Source organism: Apium graveolens, chromosome 8 (assembly GCF_009905375.1).
Source record: "Apium graveolens cultivar Ventura chromosome 8, ASM990537v1, whole genome shotgun sequence".
NCBI lineage: Eukaryota > Viridiplantae > Streptophyta > Magnoliopsida > Apiales > Apiaceae > Apium > Apium graveolens.
In genome coordinates this window covers 122563762-122577113 of record NC_133654.1, presented here as the reverse complement: position 1 = coordinate 122577113, position 13352 = coordinate 122563762, and the positions used below count along the sequence as shown (strand labels likewise).

Below are 13352 nucleotides of genomic sequence, written 5' to 3'. Positions count from 1 at the left end.
TTACTGCTTATTTCTCGTGCCCACTAACTACTGCTTTAATTATTTACTAGCTGACAGGTGTAAAGTGTCTGTTTTACTTCCAAAAAGAGTTGTTGAGTGGAGAGAGAGTATATATATGGGAGTTAAAAGATTTTACAATCTTTTACCTACTTTCTAATTCTTTTCTTATCTCTATTATTCTCTCTCTCTTTCTAATATTCTCTGAAGCTCTATTTTTCATAGGCATTTTATCAAACACTTTGCAAACACACATTTTCTCACTTATTTCTCTACAGAAATGGCACCAAAAGATCTGATTTATGATGGAGCCAGGTTTGTTCCTAATAACTACATGGATATTCTCTCTAAGGATGAAGCTCCATCAGAACTTCACTTCATCCAAGATTTTCTATCTCGAAGTGAGATTGGGTATGCTTTGATCTAACCAGAAGCACTCTCTAGAACTCAAGTACTTGAGTTTTGGAGGAGTGGTGTTTATGATAATGGTGGTGCAAATGGGTCCCCAAGCATCATATTTACAACATGGGAAGATGAACACTTGGTTACATTGTCAACTGTTCGACAAGCTTTACATCTTCCAGAAAACTGTGTTTACAATTCACAAGTTGGGGAACTAGCTCTTCAACAGATGATGGCAAACCTTGGTTATGAAAAATCTTTGTCCAAGCTGGGACAATTGAAGATGCCCCACATCAGGAGGGAGTGGAGTTTCTTTTTCGACTGGATCACCAAGGCCTTTGCCAACAAGTGCTCCAACTTTGATGCAATCCCAATCCTGAGTCAGCAAATTGGGTATGCTCTCATTAATCAAACTCATTTTGATTATGCTAGTGTTATGCTAGGATTTATTGGGGATAGGATGCAAGAGGACAGAAATACTATATGTTTTGCTAGATTTTGCCAACTTATTTACAGTTTCTGTAGTTCTAATAAGGCCCAACTAGCTAGTGAGTTGATTGAACCCTTTAAACTTGCTAAAAGGGCTTTCACTGACTTATTATCTACTAATAATAAGAAGGCTGTACTAAGACCCCTCCAAATTCCACAGTCAGTCAAACAGGTTTTAGTAAACTCTGACCCTCTCACATACAGTGCTATATATCCTGATGTACAATCATCCCAACCTCCATCAGCACCAATATCCACTACACAAACAGCTCATACTTCTCAACCACAACCACAACCACAACCAACCATCGGAACATATTTCCAACCAGCCCAATCCTCACAACCATCAGAACTTCACCTCTCAAAACCAAACCTTCAAGAGCAAAATCAGTTCCTAAATCTCCACCAAGGAGAAGGAGAAGGATCATTCTGAGAGATGAGTCTGATGATGAAGAGGAGCAAGTCCAGGTTCATGCATCAGAACCTGTGACTATGGAAGCTGAAAAGGCAATTTCTCAGAAGGAAACTGAAGCTGAAAATTCTAATATTTTGAAGAGAAAAAGAACTTCAAGTTCTGATGCTAATAAAGCAACTCCTACACCATCCAGGAGATCAAAAAAACAGAGAGCGGGAAGGCATTTGGCACAACCTCCATCTGAGGATACTACTGAAGCTGAGGAAGGGGATCAGGAATCTCTGATCTCAAAGCCAATTGTTATTGAATCTTTGCCACCTCCAACTCAAGTTAAAGACACTGTTCCAGATACAGTGATTACACCTCATATCTCTCCTATTACAGAATATGTTACAGTTGAAGATTCAGGATTAAGTCCTGAAATTGACCTTCAAAGGTTGATAATTCCAACTGTGTTGTATATGGAAGCTCCTACAGTATAAGTGATAACTCCACCAATTTCTCCATTACATGTTGATATTCCTATCACACATATTCTAGATGAGGACAAAGATGAAGTAGTACTGTCAGAAGATGATGAGTTTTCTGCAAGTTATGGAGAGTCAGCTCCAGTTTATACTCCAGCTTCCATGCTTGGAAATGAGGCACTGATTGAAAAGTTTGTTGAACAAGCTACTCATGTTCCTTGGGAAGAAACTCACAGCGGGGTTGAGTGGACCAAGAAGTGGAATGAATCTGACTTCATTCCCAACTCCAAAGTTCTGTCAGATCATATTGGAAAGACTGATGAGCTGATGACAAATTCTGATTTCAAGCACCAACTCAAAGTCACAGCTCTAAGTACTAAAAACCTTCAAGGTCTGCACTCCACAACTCATGCCAAGGTTGATAAACTTCTGGAATCAGCTGAAAAGCTAGATATGACCCTCAAATTAGACAAGTCAAGAATTATCAGACCTATACATGAGAAAGTTGAAGCTATTGAGAAGGTTCAAGAAAAGCAACAGGCCCAAATTACTGAGGTCCCGAAGAATCAAGCCTCTCAACAAGCTCAACTGAATGAAATTCAATCTTCAGTGGAACTTATTCTCTCTCTCCTACTAACAGATGATGCCAAAAAGGGGGAGAAGGTAGTTAAGTCCAAATGCTCTAAAACTCAAGTACTGAAGAAAAAGGATGACAATGAGGATGACCAGAGAAACCCTAGCAAGGGCAAGGGTCAAGGTCAAGGGCACAGCAGCAAAGTTTCTTCAAGGAAACTAATTTCTGATTCAAGCAAATCTTCTACTCAAAAGAAGACAAATTTTGATGCTGTAAATGCTCAAGCTCTGATAGCAAGTTGTGATAATCAAAATCTGATATCAAGTTCTGATGTTCTGATTCAAGGAGGAAGTAAAGACTCTCAGAAGTTTTTGCAAACTCTGAAACTAAAGGGAAAGCAGACTATTGTCTACTACAAAGATCCTAAAATTCAGACACTTGATGAAGAGATTGCTAGAAGACTATTTCTCAAGCATAATTCTGGAATGGATTTAGAGAATCTCAAGGAGGAAGAAGCTAGATTTGCAGCTGAGAAGACAAATCTAAAGTCTAAAGCTTTTGATGCTAAGAAACCTCCAAGGCCTAAGGTAAAAGGCATTGTGATCAAGGAAAAGTCAAATTCTGAGGCTTCAAAGCCCAAGCAAGATCACAGATTGATCCCAAAGATAAAGGGAAAGGAAAAATTGATGAACCAACAAAGCCACATGAGATGAAGATTCCTCGAATCCTGATGAAACCTATATGCAAATTGGTTCAAGTATTTGATGATGCTGCTGCAGTAGATGAAGCTGTTCAAACTCTGAAGAGAAGGAAGATAACTGAAGAATCTAAAACAACCTCTAACACAGCTCAAGTTGTTTAGAATGAAGAACATCAAGCTACAGAAAAAAACAGCAAATCCTGATCAAGTCATCAAGACATCAACCTCTGACAAAGCTCAAGTTGATTTTAATAAATTGACATTTACTGATAAGAGAAAACTATTATGGAAGAATGTTAATCCATCAGATCCTAAGAAAAGTCAGCTGCTATCTGATTTCATGACTGTTAGATTGAAATCCAAAGAAGCAAGAGACATAGCTGGACTAGGTTCTGAAGAAGCCAAAATCAAGACAAGAGTTAAAGTGCTTACAACAGATCCATTTTATTCACTGACAAACCTCTTGAAGATGTTACACAGAAACACCTTGATAAGGTTATATCTGTTCAAGTAGTACTGGATGCTCATGATAAACATAATGTCAAAGAAAATCTGATTCTATTTCTTGAAGATAGAAGAACATATCAAATGTCCGAATCAGATGTGCTGAACAAATCTCTGAAAGAACTTCAATTCTTTCATTATCTTTTAGAGATAAAGTCTGAGATTACCAGGAGATGGTCAAATTTCATAATGAAGACCATAAGGGATAAAGCAAGAATTTATGGTTCAAGGGTTACAGATGTCATTCCTAATATAGTTGAAGATGATGGAAGTGAAATTCTAATGAAGAAGGATTCTGCTAAACTTGAAGTCATTCTGAAAGAGAAATGTCTGTGCTAAAATGAAGACTCTTCCCATCCAAGAGTAATCAGACTTGGTGATGGTTTAGAAAGAAATCATATCTCAGCACTAAGGACTGCAATCTACCAGATTGGAAGTCAAGATGAAGAGTTGAAGCAAGTTAAAGCTACAATAGCTCAAGTCCTGAGGAATAAAGAAGAAAAGCTGATATCAAACTTTGTCAAGAATCACTTTGGATTCAGATTGACTCAGTAAGATTGGTTAAAGTTACAAGGACTGTAAGTTGTAGTTAATTGTCTAATTAAACTCTCATTGTATTTGTACTTAAATGTTTTTTACATCATCAAATCTATTAACTTGTATATTTTTCATAATTTACAAGTTGGGGGAGATTGTTAGATATATTTGAGATGTTTATATAATCTGATTTGTGTTTAATTTTTAGAACTTAACAACAGGACTTATTAGGAATTACTGAAGTCAGAAATTAATATCAGAACTTAAGGCGTCAGAAGATATATATCAGGACTTAAGTGTGGGAAGACTTCAGATAAGGAATGCGGGTGATTTACAGGAAAAGATCTGGACTAAAACAAAAGAAGATATGCATGAAGAGTTAGAGGACTAGAAGAATTGTAGAAGATATCTAATTGATATAATTTAGGAGACAGAATTATATCCCATATCAATTAGAAGATATCTTGTAACTGTGTACTATATAAAAACAGCTTAGGGTTTACACTATATGTGTTATCATTATCGAGAAGATTAAACATTGTAACCTAGAAGCTCTTACTGATATTGTTCATCACTGAGAGAGAACAACAGTTCTATTGTAACAGAGTTTATTTGAATATATTTAATCTTTGTTACATAATTGTGACCTAACATCATCCTCCCTTGTTGTAAAGATAATACATGGGGACCCAGCTTTTCCACCATCATCATAAACACCTTTCCTCTAAAACTCCAGTATTTGCTTCCCTGAAAGAACCTGGGGTTGGGTCAGTGCATAGGCTATTTCACTTCGAGCAAGAAAGTCTTGGACGAAATGAAGTTCTAAAGGAGCCTCGTCCTTCGAAAGAATATCCATGTAGTTATTAGGAACAAACTTGGCTCCATCATAGATTAGATCTTTGGGTGCCATTTCTGTAAAGAAATAGGTGAGAAATTGTGTGTTCACAAGATGTTTGTTAAAATGCCTGTATGAAAGTCCGTCAGAAAATAGAGAGTAAAAGAGAGAGAGAGAGAGAGAGAGAGAGAGAGAGAGAGAGAGAGAGTAAAAGAAATAAGAGAGTAAGTAAGAGAGAAAGTAAAAGATTTGGGTAATATTTTGTCTTTAATATTTATACTCTTTCCACTCAATGGCTCTTTTTGGAAGTAAAATAGACACTTTACACCTGTCATCCAGTAAATAGTCAAAGCAGTAGTTAGTGGGCACGGGAAATAAGCAATAATTATTGCACACATGCATATGCAAAAACCAACACGCAACCCATTAACCAAATGATTCTCACTATTTTTATCTCACATATTTATTTCCTAACAAAATCTAACCGTTACAGTAAATACTAAAAATAAGCCAAGTAATTAAATAATGCCACGTAAGCATCAGAGTTTCCATCAGGATTTGTATCAGAACTTGACTATTATTAGAATTTAACCATCAGGATTTGTATCAGAACTTGACTATTATTAGAATTTAATGGTCATCCGAACATGGCTTCTGTACTCAAAAAGTGAATGTTTGTTTCTGTGATTCTTCACACAAATACTGACTGGTTTCTTCAGAGTTTAATCATCAGAACTTTCATCAGAACTTGTCCTCAGAATTTATGCAAATAATACTTAACTGTTTTTCAAAAACAACTTAATGACCACACGCATTTGCAAATGATCATATAATGATTAAAGTCTGATAAACTTCAGATATCTTAGAAATAAGGCATAACTAAGAAAAATGCTTAAAATCTGTCTTTAATTTTGAAGTCTACTATAGAATAAATTTATGCAAGAGTTCACCTCAACTGTTTGTGCTCATTTTATGCATCTTTTGACATTCCTTTTACAGTGGCTTCTCAGTGTAAATGAGTCACAACTGCTATTAGAATTTATGCTATTATCAGAGTATTTCTCCAGTAATCAGAGAATGTGAAAAGTCACCAAGAAAAATTTATTTGCTTTTCTAATGCATATAACTTAATATCAGCAATGCACTTGGGTCTTCCCTTTCACATATTTACTCTAGACCTCAAAGGAGTACCTGGATTCAATTTTCTTTTCTTTTATTTCCTTCAGTTAAGTGACGCTTATCAAGCATGTAGTTCATCCTTAAGATTTACTGACATCGGAATTTGACAAATAAGAAGCAATAATCTAGTTTGTGACTTAGTAATAAGATACACAAAGTAAATTTGACTAAGATCAGAATCAGAGTTTGCTTGTGTTATGGATTTCCACATAAATAACTTATTCAAACATGGGATATACAGTTTGTTAAAGACTACTAAGTCAGCATCTAACAAATAATCCTCATTGGATTGAATAGTCGTAGGATATTCAAAACACTATCAGAGTATATTGAATCACATCAGATAACAATGAGTATTTAATATCATACATTTTAAGCACATATTACATGATGATAAGACAATTTGTAAACACTGATCATAAAGTCTGATGTATGAGAACAAAAACTAAGCAGATTTTGAGAAAGAACCTGAAACCATTCCAAGTTCATTTACCGGTATTGTAAAAGTAGCTTCACATAGTGGTTTTGTGAAGATATCTGCTAGTTGTTGATCTGTTGGAACAAAATGCAATTCCACTATACATTCCAACACACATTCCCTTATGAAATGGTACCTAATGCTGATGTGCTTTATCATTGAGTGTTGAACTGGATTACCTGTCATAGCAATAACACTTTGATTATCACAGTAAATGGGTATTTTAGAAAATTTTAACCCATAGTCCAGTAGCTAATTCTTCATCCAAAGAATATGTGCACAACAGCTTCCTGTAGCAATATATTCTGCTTCTGCAGTTCATATGGATATTGATTTCTGTTTCTTGCTAAACCAAGAAACCAATCTACCTCCAAGAAACTGGCAGCTTCCACTAGTGCTTTTCCTGTCTATTTTGCATCCTGCAAAATCTGCATCTGAGTAACCTATTAGCTTACAATCTGATTCTCTAGGATACCACAATCCTAGATCAGCTGTACCCTTGAGGTACTTAAAAATTCTTTTCACAGCTACTAGATGAGGTTCTCTTGGATCAGCCTGAAATCTTGCACAAAGACAGGTAGCATACATGATATCAGGCCTGCTTGCAGTTAAATAGAGTAAAGAGAAACAGGATATTCTTGGTCTTAACTCGGTTGTTATGGGAGGCAAGACTCTTTATTTGATGCCTTGGATGGAAGCAAATAAATTCAAAAAAAATGTTATTGAAAGTGTTCCCTGTTGGATAAAGATTGAGGATGTTCCACATTCGTATTGGTCACGTGATGGTCTCCCTCATATTGCCAAGGCAATTGGACTACCTTTGAAATTTGATGAAACGACTGCTAGGTTCGAGCCTACTAAGTATGCATCTGTGCAGGTGATGCTATCCTATTCTAGCCCGAGACCAGATTATGTCTGGGTTCCAGTTCAGGATGAGCAGGGTGTTGAGGAATTGGTTAAAGTGAGCATTATCTATCCGCAACTGCCCTTCTCCTGTACCCATTGCTAGGCTTTTGGGCACTCTTTTGCAAGATGCATTCATAACCCAAACGCTGTTAAACCAGCACCTCGAGCAAGGCCTGGAGGAGCAACTCAAGGTGCTTCGAAATTGGCTAAAAAAAATCATCATAGTAGAGCAGATTTGCCTGACTCTACTGTGTTGCTTCAAACACAGAAGGATGATCTCAATAATGCAATAGGTACTAATAATTCTAGTGAAGATGTCAACCCTGTGTTCTTTGGGGAATTTCTGGGATGTGATTTAGTCTTGGATGGGGATCAGACTATCGAAGATGTGCAGCAAAATGAAGACAATGTTGATAATTTAGAAGAGTTTGATAAGGTACATGGCACAAATATTGACACCAATGTTTTGGTCCCGGTTTTGACTCAGATGGAAGATCAAATGGTAGTGTCTGTAGAACCCAATACTGCTCCTGATGGTCCAGTTGTTGACAACATTGTTCAAAAATCACCGGGTCAAAAGAGAAAGAGAGGTCGTAGTCAAGATGCAACTAGAATTACAGCTTTATCTGCAGCTCCCACAGTTCCCGCAGTGCCTGCAGCTCCTGCAGTGTCTCCAGCGCCTGTACAAGCTGTAGCACATCAAACTAATACTCACCCTATGGTCATTGCCCATAAAGCACCAAAGAATGATTTAGTTGATGAGGATGGTTTTACCAGAGTTGTTAATCGAAAGAGTCCAGCACGCAAAAAGAGTCAAAAATTGGCTGCTCAGCCAATTAGGCTCAGGCGTTTGAAATGAATTTTGCAGTTTGGAATGTAAGGGGCATCAACAATCAAAAAGAGTTGCAAAATTTTATTTCGTCTAATAATGTTAATCTTATGGGAGTTTTGGAAACTAAGGTAAAGAGTGATAATGCTTTGGGTGTCTCGAAGAAAATTTGTAGGGACTGGAAGTGGCTGTTTAACTACAATCATCACTACAATGGGCGTGTTTGGGTTGGCTGGAATCCGAGTGTGTGGGACATTTCCATTCATTCTATGTCTAGCCAGGTAATAACTTGTAATGCTAATTTTCTGGAAAAGAACATCACTATTTTGGTCTCCTTTGTGTATGCTTTTAATGATGCAGTGGATCGAGTTCCTCTTTGGAACTATTATTTATCTTTGAGCACTACTACGGCACCTTAGTGTCTTCTTGGTGACTTCAATTGCGTTACTAGTCTAGGTGAAGTTTCTGGTGTGAGGGAACATTGGACACCAGAAATGCAAACCTTCACTGATTGTTTAGCTAATTGTGGTCTGGATACGGTTCGTACAGTGGGGAATATTCATACATGGACTAACAAGTGTCTAGCTAGTCCTATATTCAAGCGCCTGGATAGAATGGTTGCTAATGGTGTTTGGTTTAGTTCATTTATAGAGGGTAATGTCTTTGTTAAACCTCGAGGGATCATGGATCACAATGCGCTTTTGTTTGTAGAACCGATGCATCTTCAAAATCTTAATAAACCGTTTCAGTTCTTCAACTTCATGATTGATATCCCTGGGTTTCAGGATGTTATTAATAAAGCTTGGTCCTTAGATTGCAATGGTCCTTGCTATGTTCGTTTTTTGTCCAGGTTAAAAGAAACAAAAAGGTTGCTTAGGCAACTTAACAAGGATCATGGCAATGTCTCCTCTAACGTCTCGAATGCTAGAGCTAACCTAGAGGAAGTCCAGTTGCGTATGATCAATAATACTGACATCGTTCTTCTAAATTTGGAGAAGGACTTGATTAATAAGCTCAATGCAACTCTAGTCGAAGAAGAGTCTTTTTTCCTCCAAAAATCGAGAGTAAAATGGATGGAGCTTGGAGATGGGAATAATTCTTTTTTCCATCAACAATGCAAGGCAAACTGGAACCGTAACAAGGTGCTTGCCCTTGAGGATAATTTGGGAAACATGGTGCATGGCCAACTTCCATGTGCTAATATAGTAGTTAATTATTTTCAAAATCTGTTGGGGCCAGATATTACTCACTCCAATATTGATTTGGATTATGTCGAATGCAAGGTTATTACAGAGGCCCAAGCTACCTCTCTGTGTGCTACGGTTACTGATGCTCTAATCTATGCTACCTTGAAGAAAATGAAGAAAAACAAGGCACCTGGGCCTGATGGCTTTAATGTCGAATTCTTCTTGGCCACATGGGGCATTACAGGGGTTGATTTTTGTAATTCTGTAAAACATTTCTTTGAAACTGGATTTCTACCCTCAGGTACTAATTCCACTTTCATTTCCTTTATTCCAAAGGTTGCTTATCCAACAGTTATGAATGATTTTCAACCTATCTCCCTTTGTACTTTAATGTACAAGTGCATATCCAAAATTATAGCTGCTAGACTAAAGTTGATCATGCCGTCTATCATTGACATTACACAGTCTACTTTTATCCCTGGAAGGTCCATCTCTGATAACATTCTGCTTGCTCAAGAGCTATTTCATGGTTATGACAGGGTTACTGGCTCGTCCAAGTGTGTCCTCAAAATTGACCTCCACAAGGCATTTGACTCTCTAAGCTGGGATTTTATTTTAGCTGTTTTAACTAAATTACACTTCCCAGCCATGGTCATCAATTGGATCAAAGCTTGCCTTTGCTCTACTCGGTTTTCAGTTAAACTAAATGGGGTAATACACGGGTACTTCCGAGGTTCTAAGGGCATTCAACAAGGGGACCCAATGTCTCCCTACATCTTTGCCATGTGCATGCAGATTTTGTCTTGCATTCTCAACAAGGTTCCTCATGATTTTAAATACCACTGGCATTGCAAAGATATGGGCCTCACACACCTGTTCTTTGCTGATGATGTCCTTTTCTTTTCGCATGGTTCTCAAAGCTCTGTCAAGCACATTATGGACTCTATAGCAACCTTTTCTTCATGAAGTGGTCTTTCCCCCAATATCCATAAAAGTAACAGCTTCTTGTGCAATTGTGATCAAGACTTTGTGGAGTGGTTTGATTCTCTTCTGATTCCTCGAGGTAACCTGCCAATTAAGTTTCTGGGCGTCCCTTTGATCACCTCGTAGCTTTCTGTTAATGATTGCATGGCCCTCATCACTAAAATCATGAACAGACTCAATGTTTGGACCAATTTGGTGCTTTCTTTTGATGGAAGATGCTTACTCATTAAATCTATTGTGTTTGTTATCGAGGGTTTCTGGTGCAACCATTTTCTTTTGCCTAGCACAATACACTATACCATCCAGTCTCTTCTCACTAGATTCTTATGGCGTGGTAACATCAACCACAAAGGAGGTGCAAAAGTTGCGTGGCAAACAGTTTGTCTTCCTCGTGAGGAAGGTGGGCTTGGCTTAAAAACATGCAGGAATGGAATAAACCTCAAATTCTGGGTCACTTGCTTAAAGTCATTACTAACTCGGACACACTTTGGGCTACCTGGGTCAATAAAACTGCCTTAAAAGGGAAGAATTTCTGGACTACTAAGCTTCCCACTGATTGTTCTTGGATCTGGAGGAAAATTCTCAAATGTCGTATATTGGCTTTGCAGTTTGTTTCGTTCCGTATTGGCACGGGTGAGTCCATCTCCCTTTGGTTCGATCCTTGGTGGAACAATGCATGCTTAGCTTCTAACAGAACCTCTAATATCATTTCTCAATGTGGAATGCAACCTGGTGATAAACTTAGTGCCATTATCCATAATGGTACTTGGATTTTACCAAGGGCAAACTCAAGAAGTCACCATCTGGAACCAATGTTAGTGGACTGGCTATCAACTTTTGTCCCTCCGAATTTGAATACAGGTCCTGATCTTTTATTATGGGATGGCTGTGATGCCACAAAAATTAAAACCTGGGATGTTTGGAACTCAATAAGGCTTCGAGGTACCTTGGTTTCTTGGTATCGTGTGGTGTGGCACAAGCTGCGTATCAATCGATATGCTCACCACCAATGGCTTTCTTGTCACGGGAGGCTCTACACATTGTCTCGCCTTCACAAATTTGGCCTTGTGGATAACCAACAATGTTACTTATGTATTTGTGGCCGAGAAACGGGCTCTCATATCTTTCTTCACTGCTCTTACAGTAAATGGGTTTTGTGCAATCTTATGTCCCCGTTGGGAATCAACATTGTTGGTGAATCACGGCTTGGATTTCTCACTTACTTGGCTGATCTTCATGATAAACCTAATAGCACGGTGGCTCTCTGCTATGCTCAGATATTCTGCTACCATATTTGGAGGGAGCGAAATGCTCGAGCTCATGACTCTGGGGTCCTTGGTCCGAGGAACCTGCTTAAGGGTATCAACAGAGATGCTTATGCTAAACTACAAAGCTCTACTTGGTTTTCTAAGCTTGTAATTACTAGACCATATCTTGTTCCTTGTAATAGTTTGTAGTAGGTCTTTTCCAGTTGTTCTTTTGCTTGCTTTCTATCTCCAATCTTTCCTAGATTTGTAATAACCCCCAATTTTTGGAAATTTTTTGAAACCCTTATGAATAGTGTTTTTGCTGAATGAGAAAACTTTTCATGCCACACTATGTAGGGGTTCTGTTATTGATCTTCTGGGATATTATTAGTACTCTATGTGGTATATAAGTGTATGTAAAGATCGTCAGAATCCAATTCCGAACACTTTGATTTTTCCCGGAAATCCACTAGATACGGAAAGAATTGAGTATAAGGTAACAGGATAAAAAGGATTTAAATTAAAGGATTATAAGAGAGGATCATAAAAGGAATATAATGTATTGAGAAAGGTTAAGGAAACCCAAGTAATAAGATCCCGGGTACGATCCCCCAAACGATAAACGAAAACGAAAGTTAAGCGAACCGTATAACAGATCAGCGGTCATTAGGCAAACAATTAGGAAGTTAATCAAGGAGGTTAGGGATGATGAGGTCATCCAACCAATAAGAAGAGGGCAAGTAAGGGATGATGACATCATAAGCATGACATAAGGGGAAGGAGATGTCACTACACCATAAAATGCCTACTGTAACACCAAAAAAACGTTGCATTAGGGGGTAAATATGTTGCTCTTGCCCCACTTTTAAGCTAAGGTAACATTTTCTTCAAGATAGGTTTTTCCATGTTGCCTTAGGGGTCTAAGGTAACATCTTTGGTGCCTAAGGAAACATCGTGTTTTAACTTGTTTATATGTTGCCTTAGCTTGCTAATGTAACAGAAAAAGAGATCAGTTGTAACTTGTTTTTTATGTTACCTTAGAGTTTTAAAATGTTTTTAAAAAGTGGGTCTCACCATCTAGCTGACATGGCAAGTGTGGGGCCCACAGTGTTGAGTTGTCTTGATGACGTGGCAAGTGGGCCCATAGAACCTAATGTAACACTTTGAGAAGCTGTTGTAACATTATAACTAGCCTAATAAAACATTTTAAACATAATATGGTAACAGTTTAGGAGGCTATTGTAACACTTTAGCACAAACAAATTGAAATGCTTATTCTGTAAACTGAATAATCTCAATTATACAATTTCATAACTGCAAAATAATGCATCCAACCCAAACAGTAAACATCCAAATATACAACCAAATTAAACGTCAAAACTAACTATAAACTAGTTCACATTTTTTACTTAACAACAGCCCAAGATTATAAATTTTAAAAAGTACTACTAGAAGCTAATGCTTAAATTTGCTTCACTTTCTCCACGACTCCACGATCTGGGCGTTTTCCTTTTTATACACGTGAAGCTTTCTCTTGTAAGTCTTCTTTGTTCCCTGAAATATTAACTAAGTTATTTGCAAGAAGAAAAGTCTACTAATACCTCGACAGATTCTAATAGCAC

At 37.6% G+C, this 13352-nt stretch overlaps 1 protein-coding gene across 1 annotated transcript; it reads left to right on the top strand.

Annotated features, from left to right (window-relative positions):
• Window positions 1-10902: 10902 nt before the first annotated feature.
• On the top strand, window positions 10903-11940 carry LOC141679953 (uncharacterized). Its single transcript, XM_074486308.1, has one exon. The coding sequence runs from the start codon at window positions 10903-10905 to the stop codon at window positions 11938-11940; it is 1038 nt and encodes a 345-aa protein (XP_074342409.1).
• Window positions 11941-13352: the final 1412 nt, after the last annotated feature.